The following is a 10,828-nucleotide window of genomic DNA, read 5'->3' on the forward strand; positions in this document are numbered from 1 at the left end:
AGTACATTTTTATTAATAACAGTTGTTCTCAGTGATAGCTCACGTCTATGGAATGTTCAGTGTACTTAATGAAAGGAACTTATATTTTTGCAATTCTTAAAGAAAACTCATAAGAAAGAAGGGGAGTTAGTCTGATGGGGAAAGGATAGGAGCTCCACAAGGACCAAATATATCTGGGCACAGGGTCTTTTCTGAGACTGACATTCAACCAAGGACCATGTATGGATATAACCTAGAACCTCCACTCAGATGTAGCCTGTGGTAGCTCAGTAACCAATTGGTTTCCCAAAGTGAGGGGAACAGGGACTATTTCTAACAGGAACTCGATGACTGGCTCTTTGGTCTCCCCACCCCCGAAGGGAGGAGCAGTCCTGTTAGGCCACAGAGGAGGGCTTTGCAGCCAGTCCTGAAGATACCTGATAAAACAGGATCAGATGAATGGGGAGGAGGTCCCCCCCATCAGTGGACTTGGAAAGGGGCACGGTGGAGATGAGGGAGGGAGGGAGGGAGGGACTGGGAGGGAATGAGGGATCGGGACACGGCTGGGATACAGAGTTAATAAAATGTAACTGATAAAAAAAATAAAATTAAAAAAAATAAAAAATAAAAAAAAAGAAAAAAAGGTGTCAAAAGAGAAAAAAAAAAGAAAACTCAAAGGTTTTAGTGTGCCTGTTCAGATGGGAAGGTATCCTGGAACTTGGGAGCCCTGGAACCACCCAGCTCTGAGGTGGGACAGTGTCCCAATGGAAGGGGATCTTGAGAAACGGGCACCCAGGAACTACAAAGCTCTGAAAAGAATCCTCTTCAGCAGAGGTGTTGGAGCCCTGAGGGAGGACATCTTGGCTTAGCTAGAGTGCTGCAGAGTAACAGCTCCACTTCACAACTCTTCTTCAGCACTGCATCCCCCAAAGGAGTTCAGGAGCCTCAACTCAACTCCAGTTCTTTGCTTAGCTTCTTGGCTTCTTCCAATGAAAGAGTCACACCAGGCAGCAAATCTCATAAAAGAAATTTATTGGGAAAGACTAATCTAGCAGTGGCTGTGTCTGCTTGCATGAGAAGACATCAAGGAACTGTACAGTAGTCACTTCTTATACAGGATTTCTTAGGGGGTGGGGCTTTCCAGGGAGGAGCTTTTCCGGGTAGAGATTGGTGTGATTTCAACTCTGGAGCTTTGGGGGAGCTCAGGATTGGTGGATTTTCCTGTACAGTGACTGGTAGAATATTTCTTGTAGTATAGCCTTGGGATATTCTCTCACCCCTAGGCTGGGGGGAGGGGTGACAGTTACAACCATTAGAAAATGATCTTTTGGAGCCTTAGAGAAGTTTGGGAGTGGATACTGGCTGCTGGAGCCCCTCAGGCCAGACCTAGCACCTTTCCTGCCTTGAGGGTTTACTAAGTATACAAAGTTTCAAAGGGAGTCCATGGTGCGAAAGGCTTTTCCTGCTGCCTGAGTTAGCATGAATAGAAAACAAAAGGAAAAGAGTGCCTGGATGAAAAATTCAGACACAGTCACACTGACGGTGATGAATCCACCCATAATCAGATGTCGTCATTGGCACTGAATCACTGACTAGATTCAGTGGGATAATAAAAGAAGGAAAGAAGAAAGGAAGGGAGGAAAGAAGGAAGGGAGAAAAGAAGGAAGGAAAGGAAGGGAGGAAAGAAGGAAGGGAGAAAAGAAGGAAGGAAAGGAAGGGAGGAAAGAAGGAAGGGAGAAAAGAAGGAAGGAAAGGAAGGGAGGAAAGAAGGAAGGGAGAAAAGAAGGAAGGGAGGAAAGAAGGAAGGGAGAAAGGAAGGAGGGAATGAAAGAAGGAAGGAAAGAAGGAAGGAAGGAAGGAAGGAAGGAAGGAAGGAAGGAAGGAAGGAGAAAACAAAGTTGGGAGGGGATTTTTGGAATGGAGGAGGAGTTGGAGTGGGAAACTAAGGGTGAACTAATGAAGATTGTAGAAAGTATGAGGTCCTCTAGGAATAAATAAAATAATCTAAACAGTAATGCACTAAAAAGGTTGCTTCATCATCAAAGCTAATATTTGATGAACTTTCCTGTGAGTCAGATCTCACGTTCTGCTTCTTTCTATAGAATGCTTTGTCCACAAGATAATGCAGGAGAGAGGGAGATTATAATTACCATCCCTTCACACGTATGATGGAATAAGCTTCAGAGAGGCTGAGACGCTTGTCTAACAGCAGCTTTAGCTTTCAGAACAGTACCTGTGGGTAGGGCCCAGACAAGGGGCACTTGGAGAAGTGAAAACAATTCCCCAGGTTACAAAACTGAGTAGACGATGTAGTCTACTAAATTTGTCTGATAGGAGGACCCGGAACTTGAGTTAACATGCTCTTGGCTGCTCCTAGGAAAGATGATGACTGCCTTTAATCCCATAAGAAAAGATCTGAGACATTGTACACATTTTCAGTGTGAACACATTTGCTCATATAGTGTCTATTCCTTGAGAAAACTTTTCCCCTATCACATTCTCCAGATAGTTGTATTAATGTTGCATTTTATTTTGCACATGTAGCCATAGCCAGAGTACTATTATTTGGAAAAAATAATAGGAAAAAATACTAGGAAAAAAAAACCCTATTATTTGGAAACTAAAAACAAGGCTTTTCTTTGTGCTCAGCTTTTTGAGACTGTTTCTCCAGGATGCCTTTGGAATAAGTTCCCTTTTTCTTTGTTTTCCTTAACTCAGGTATACCATAGTTGATATTTGGTAGTGGATACATTGAAATGTCTAGTTTACATTAGATTCATAATATTAAGTACTTCACTCTGTGCACTCCCAATTGTACTTTGGTACCCTAAATGACTCCTCGTAGCAGATGTTAGCTGCTGAGGCAGGTGGACTTAGAGGGAGTTAGAAAAAGGAAGGTTATGACTTTTTTTTTACCGAAGAATTCAAGCAACGTATTTTAAAGACATTCCAAAATGGTGGAATATGCTAAATTATTCTGAATATCATAGAATATACAACTGGATATATCCCATATAGAGAAGGCCAGTTTTCACAGAAGTAAGTTAACTTGGATTATCCCAGCCAAAAAATTATTCCGCAAAAAAATTATACCAGAAACTTTTTTTTTAAATTTAGAAAACCACTCGGGATCTTGAAATAAAAACCCCAAAAAGTTTCAGTTCTCAGTGACAGGCAGAAATGTTGTTCATTTACATATTTTGTAAGAGGATGTTTACATTAACAATGAAACACCATTTCTATGGCTATTCCTTTATTAGGAGAGAATTCAGATTGAAAATGGGACTTTTATCATCACCATGCTGAATGTGTCAGACTCTGGGATCTACCAGTGTGCTGCAGAAAACAAATATCAGACAATTTATGCAAATGCAGAATTGAGAGTTTTAGGTGAGTCATTTACTTATAATAAAAAGATGAAAAAGCACTTTTACAAGCTGTGATTTATATGTGATCTGAACCTGACTTTTTTTCTAGTGAAATAGAAATTACTTTCCTTAGAAACAACGAAAATATCTCATTTAGTGTTTTTCAAAAGAAAACGTTATAATCATTATTCTGTTTTGTTAATGCATTATGATCTAGTCATTAGATACGCCCAATTCAGAAGAGATTCAACCAACTAACCAGATTCTAGCAGGTGGTCTGGAGTACTAAACAACGGGACACAATAGGAATCTTCTCAGCTACAGATATAAGCATGAGAAGTGATTTCAACCTCACAGGCACATGAAAGGCAAATGAAAATTTACAGAGACTTAAGACATGGTGACCTACTTTATCTCCTCTCAGATGTATGCAGGCTGTCAAGTAGGACAATCTAGTGGGGCAGTTACACTGAAAAACCTTTCCAGAAGATGTGCAAATGTGTGGGTTCAAAATCGCCCCTGGTGGCTGCACACATCAAGTCCATGTTCAAGGCAGGAGCAAAGCAAAACGACATCTCCTATCATAGCTGTCTCTTTGATTAAAAAATAGTATTCCTTAAGTTTCTATAGCAAACTCTCTTCATTTACTTAACTAGAACTCTTGCCACATTGCCATGAAAATAATGAGGAAAGCTTGGAACAAGGAAAACATCTCCTTACTGTAGAAAGTACTAAGTTTGGAATACTGTGGAGATTGGCACTTTATGAAATTCAAACAATGGTTTCTGCTTCAATAAATGAATCTGAGGTATTTCTACCCAGAAGTTGATTACTGATAGGAAGAATGGAGGAAATAAGGCAAATAAAGTAAGAGAACAAGTATTATAGGCTTTTGGATATCAGGCATCCACTTATTGTTCATTCTTCAACCACTACCATACTGCCTAAAATTTATTATATACCAGACTCCAAGAATGAAAATACCCAAATGAGAGTGACCTTGCCTTTGCTGAACGTATACTTTCACTGACAAAATAGCCAGATTTAAAAGGTGGCTCTTCGTATGGTCAAGAACTGAACTCTTGATATCCAAACACAAGGCAAGCCGAATAGATTCTTAATTGAGAACACTCTTTTCAATCTGGGATCACAAAAGAAATTTGCAGGGGTCAAATGAAGGCAGAGAAGCAATTCGTGAAAAAGCCAAGAAGGTGGGCAGCCTGACATACATGAAAATTTAAGTTCACCTGAACTTTAGAAACTGAGATGAGATACACAGATCCAACTTTCAGGAACAAGGAAGGCTTAAGGCATCCCAGGTTCTCTGTATGTTCTTGCTTCAGTATTATTTACCCAACTTGGTAGGAACATGACTAAGACTGACAAATGTAAAGTTGTTAAATTTCACTTACATGATCTACTTCCATAGAAAACAAATTACATTTTCCTACCTTAAATTTTCCAGAATTGTGCACAGATTTAAAATACTTCTGATTTGCTTCCCTGATGCAAATCATGTGTATTCATATGTTTTTATTCTATGAATATGTACATATTGTGTGAGTGTGTGTCTGTGTATGGTGTACTTAAACTGGTCCTAAACCAGCTTGAGTGAGCTACAACTAATTTTGTATACAAATGTTAAATTTTATCCAGTATAATGTTTTAATCATAAGTTAATGAATAATAATTGAGTGATTAAAAAATTCCATTTTGAATTTTATTTTAGCCTCAGCTCCAGATTTCTCAAAAAAGCCCATTAAAAAAATTTCAGTTGTTCAAGTTGGTGGTGACATTTCTATCGAATGCAAACCAAATGCCTTCCCCAAAGCATCTATTTCCTGGAAAAGAGGGGCAGAGACCCTGAGGCAAAGTAAAAGGTAACATCCTTATTTTATAAACACATTTTTTAAAAAAAAAATTTACAATGTGCCTTCTCCCAAATCCAGCTTATGTCCTCCAGGATAGACTTTCAGTGGAGTCACCCGAGATGCCAACGGTTTTCACATTCTATTCACACATAAGTAGCTCTACAGCTAAAACCTGTTTGTTTAATTTGGGTGCAATATTTTCACCGCACACACTTATAATAGAGGCTTATTTTAAAGCATCCTTAAGGAGCGTTTTCTATATTCAGTTTGAAGGTTTTTTCCTGACCCAGCCTGCTGAGAAATCAGTGAGAACATTACACAAAGGCAAGAGACGCTCATATGCACACACCTGGTACTGTGGTTTTTAAATAGTCACACAGGTGTTCACCCCATGACAAAATGAATTCACCACATGAAAAAAAAATGTGGAAGAGTTCCTGTAGAGAAGTAACAGCGGTTTCCTTCCAGAATGGAGGCAGCTGAGAAGTCTGAAGTCAGCACGTGAATGTTTTCTAGGACAGTAGAGCGGAACAAGATATTTATTTTTGTCAGCATATAATACTTTTCAGTACATTGTTCTCCACATCCTTGCATATAGAAAGAACAGTGGGAACACAGTGGGCAGCTCTATTCGAATGACCCCCATGTGTGACTGAACGGTCTTGTTATGAATGAACCGTTGTGCAAATATGAGATCATTGAGCTTTTTAGTATCACCTGTAGCAATGACCCTCATCTGTCAATACAGGACATTTGAGAGAAAGGAGTAAAGTGCAGTGAACATGGTTGGAACATGAATGAGACTGTGTGTGGCTAACAAACGATACAAGCCTTATTTGGGGCAGGAGATATGGAAGGGGTCACAAATCCGAGCCTGCTGTCTGCTTACAGATTCAGGTAGTTACAGAGTAGAAAGGATGGGTGAAAAAAAAAAAAAGTTTTCTTTGTTGTCCACAGTTGCCATTGCTAGAGGTTACCATGAGGAACTAGGTACAGAATGTGGGGTAATGGGCAAACATTTTTGCTGAATGACCTTTGCTTGGGCTCCACTGGCAAGGAAGGCAAAAATCAGAAAAAGAACATTAGTCCAGAAAGTACATTACTAGAATTAAGAAAACTGTCACAGCTCAGTTAAAATGGAGAAACTTTTACCCAGTAGGTTGGTCCTGGCTAACAGACAATTGGTAGTTTTAAAGAAAAGGACGGGAAAGACAGGTGTATTAGTCCTTACTTCACATGGGCAGTTACAACTAAGTTTCAATCATATGAATATTGGCAAAGAACCTCTGACACTAGGGAATCAAAACTCCATAAGCTGGATGTGAGGGCCTTGATTTGGTATTAGCAGTTCTAATATTGCCTTTGTAGCCAAGGGGGAAAAAAAAGAATAAAATATAGGACAACAAAAGTGAGGGATTTGCATAGTTTCTGACTGCCTCTCAGGGTTCTATTTGCTGTCTTTAGACTTCTCCAAATGTCTGATGAAGTGTTTAAAGGGAAGTGTCCTAGCGTTTTCTTCTATTCCTTAGTCTTGCCTTTTATAAAAAGCTTTTATGTTTCTAGATTAAAGCCTCTCTAGAATAGAAATACCCTCAGATTTTAAATGAATGAGTCAGAATAAATGAATGGGTTGGGTATTAGAGACTTAGAGGCTTTACTTAGGGAAATGCTTCAAGACAAAGGGACAGGTGCTTCAGAACAGGGGAACAGAAAAGTGAAAGGAACCTGCTGCTGGCCCCTTCTGGGAGATTGCTGCAGGTGCTCCTTTCAGAACACCATACAGTTGCTTTCCAAATGTTTTCTTTCATCCCTAAAATCGAATCAAACTTTAAACACACTGATGTGGAAGAGCACTCCAGACAGCACAAGCCATCACAAAGAACTCTAGTTCTGCAGATCTGGATACACTGATTAGCTCTGGTGTGATAGATAAAGTGGGTCTGAAATGTAAACCTCAGAACCCAGAGGGCAGGCAGAGATGCTCCTGACCCCTCATGACCTTAAAATGTCAAAACAGAAAGTGTGTAAAGTTACAGAAGCTCACTTGAGAAACTGAGATAGATGGGGGTAGTGGGGAAAGGAATGCAAAAAGCATAAGGAACACTGTATTTTCAAACATTTTCGTTTGTTGTTTTTTGTTTTTTTTTTCCTTTCATTTGTTCCAAGTAGAATTAATATCAGCCTTGGAATGGTTACTAATTGGCAGATCAGATTCACGCTCACCTTACTGTGATAAAAGGCATGGTCCCTTTGGTCCATTAAGCTACAAAGAGCCCTCCAAATAGCATCTTCTGCTAGTTCAAATATTTTATGAAACAATTAAACATTAAGAAACAAACAAGTTAAGCTCTGAATATGTATTCTTTAAAAAAAATGAAGAAATATTTGAGCCCTAACACAATGTAATAATTACAGGCATCTGTGTCTACCTGGTATAGTGTATACTGAGAAGTAATTTGTAAAGGGCATGGATCTGACTTCATGAGACATCATCTCTGCAGGCTTTCTGCCCTGTCCCTTCATCTATCACCTCTGACCTCACTGGTTTCATTAAGGGTGTGACCTCAACATGCTTATTGGAAAAAACAGCATCTTATTGCCATTTGTGTTGGCTTAATAATATCTATGTGGCCTTGTCATAGAGACTTCCAGACAACTTGAAGGTTAAATAAATAAATAAATAAATAAATAAAACAATATTAGAGAAATAACAAAAGATAAGAAAATGGTAGGATGAAAGACGAAAGAGAAAGGAAAAGTTGAAGGAAATAAATAGAGAAGGTACCACTAGGATTATTGTTTTCTGGTGTATCAAAGAAGCTGGGTTGACAACCCTACAATGTTTTGCTTTGAGTATGCTTTTAAGACTTTTTTTTTTTTTTACCATAGGCCACTTTATGCAAAATGTGTTTAAAAGATAACATTAAAAATATAGATTCTGATGCTCTCTTTACCCCATCAAATATAAGGTAGATTTTTTCTTTTATACTAGTAGCCTCACAATGAGATAAGAACTGAATTTTTTTTTTTTAATAATCAGAACCCACCTTTTCAAACTATTGTTGTTAGTCACAGGACAGATCTTAGAAAAGTAATTGTATTTACCTTGAAAATGGCTATCATAATGGAAAATAATTTTAAGAAAACATGCTAATGCTAATGCCAAGTATTGACATGAATTAATTATTATACCTAGAGCACAAAAGTTAAAATTATTGGATTTAGTATGTGTTTGGGTCTGTGCTTGTGTCTGAGAGAGAGACACTCACACAGAGGCAGAGACAGAGACAGAAACAAAGACTTTCAAAGAAATTTGAATTGAGCCAGCAACAGAATATTTTTCATAAAGGATGGCCACAGATTATTTTTAAATCAGAACTTAAAAGTCAAGGGTAATTGTATATGCGATCATTCTATTGAATAGTATGGTTTAAAGGTGAAAGACAGATTATCTAGTCCATTTTCCAATTTGTGTAAGGCCACATCCTGAACTTAAACCTATACCGTGGAGTGGAGTCCTCTTGTATGTCCTTAATGTCACAAAGTTGATCGTTTCTTTTTAATTAGAAAAAAAAAATGTATGTAAAACGTTAGACTTCACATGTGCTTGCTAATAAATGACTCACTTGTACACATAAAAAGAATGAAACAGATATATGAGAACAATAGCTGAAATTTTCAGTGATTCTAAGGAGAAGCTTTCCAGTTCTTGACTTTGGGAGTACCTATATGAAACCTAGACCTTTTTAGTTTCTGCTGTAAAACTTCTATACAGCACTGCCTTGTTTGGTGTTTCATTATCGCTAACTCCTACTGCCAATAAAGTGTAACTACCTGAAAGTTTTTGAGAGAGATTTAAAGAAGCCCATTCAAAGTAATCAAACTGTATTGCCTACTTACAAAAGCGGTGCCAATATATGTGTTTGAACAGTTTCTTTCCTCTTTCATGAATGAAGTGCTTCCATCACAGACCCTGTAGGAGATGAAGCTTATACATTGGAGCCAACTTCCCTCTTTCTATATCCAGGCATTTTGCCTCTCTGGTGATAAAGAAGAATGTTCTGAACCATCCTTTGTTTGAAGTGATGTGGACAAATCCCTTAATCTATTGATTTATTAACTCAAATCAAGCAACAGTTAACAATATGGTTAACATGTTTCTTACTACTTTCTGCACTATCATCATAGTCTTGGCTATTTTTAGACTTTGGTCTCAACTGTAAGAGTCCAAGAACATGAAATTCTGAAAGCAGAAATTTTCCCTCCCCATGGACATGGACTATTGTCTTTAAAGAGTTCTAAGGGTCCTTGATTTTTCTGTGGGGAATGAATGGTATTCAATGTCTGTCTCATTCACTTTATTGATATCACTGAATTAATAACATTGTGTAAGTTAGGCAAAAGACAAAGCATGTATTGCAAAGAGCTCAGTATTGAAATTAGACTGCAGTGGTTCTGATAACTCTCCTTGAGGAATATCCTGTCCTTGAAAAAACTCCAGGAGGCTACTGTTACTTCTTTTAAGACACTGTACTAATTAAACATTGATTATTATGTCCACACGATGACTGCCTCCATAGAGATTATGTGGTCAATATCAACAGAAATGAGTGCCAGGCTAGTTACACTAGTACGTTTTTTGTCGACTCCAGGTTCATATATGTCTTAATGATTTACTCAGGTGTGTAAGTGACTAAGCTAAAAGGGATTGTTTCTATGAATTATCCAAGAACATAGCTGATCTGTTTTGGAGCATTCAGAGTTTAAGAAGACTTCTGCAATTAGTAGGAAAACCCTGGAAGACTTTGAGCCTTATTCTTTCCCCTAACATGACAGTATAAACACTCATCACCGATAGAACATGACACAGTCAGTACATATTTTTGCGTCCTGTAATTAATGCAAATTAAAGTTTAATTTCTTTATTTTATAGAGGTTGTACAATATAAAAGCTACTTCTCTTTTATAGTGACAAGACATTACGGCCAAAAATAACTGAGGGAATAGTTTCTTTGTGCTTACAGTTCCAGAGAAAAAGTCCATAGCAAAGCATGAAACCACTGTCAGGGTTAGAAAGCTGAGAGATCACATCTCCAACCACAAACAGGAAGCAGAGAGAGGAACCTGGAAATCAGATGAGGCTATATATTCTTAAAGGGTGCTCGCAGTGACATACGTCCAGTAGCAGACTTCTGCCTCCTAAAGCTTGATTATCTACTTTCAAACAGCATCACCATCTAGGGCCAAGTGTTTAAAGAGCTGAATCTCTAGGATATACTTCTCACCCCAACTACCACATGCAGGTGAACTAAAACTTTGACTATTAATAAAACCGTGGTGTGCTCATTATTAGTTCTTTCATGGATTTTACAAAAATTCACTCAACATCTATTATAGTCCACTTACTACACTGCACTGTTTGGATAGTGTGTTAAACTAGGTAGCTGCAAGTATAGGACATTCTCTTCGTCCTTTCTTGAGAAACTGTTTTTCCTTAGAGTTATTTGGAGTCAAAGCCCATGGTTTGGTCGTCAATTTTACCTATTCAGTTGATAGCTTTTAGCAAACCCTTTACTTTTTCTGGTTCTCAGTTGAACCATTTTGAGGAAA

General features: G+C 38.1%; 1 protein-coding gene across 6 annotated transcripts in view; it reads left to right on the plus strand.

Moving 5' to 3' along the window:
* Positions 1–10,828, plus strand: part of LOC110553555 (contactin-6) — a 365,089-nt gene that overhangs the window by 264,273 nt on the left and 89,988 nt on the right. For 5 of the 6 annotated variants that reach the window (XM_060383868.1, XM_060383867.1, XM_060383866.1 and 2 more), the window contains 2 exons: positions 3,240–3,369; positions 5,077–5,227. The exons of the other annotated variant lie outside the window; for it this stretch is intronic. In XM_060383868.1, coding sequence (XP_060239851.1) covers positions 3,240–3,369; positions 5,077–5,227 — 281 coding nt within the window. The remainder of the gene's footprint in view (positions 1–3,239; positions 3,370–5,076; positions 5,228–10,828) is intronic. 6 annotated transcript variants of the gene reach the window in all.

Source organism: Meriones unguiculatus, chromosome 5 (genome assembly GCF_030254825.1).
Source record: "Meriones unguiculatus strain TT.TT164.6M chromosome 5, Bangor_MerUng_6.1, whole genome shotgun sequence".
Taxonomy (NCBI): domain Eukaryota; kingdom Metazoa; phylum Chordata; class Mammalia; order Rodentia; family Muridae; genus Meriones; species Meriones unguiculatus.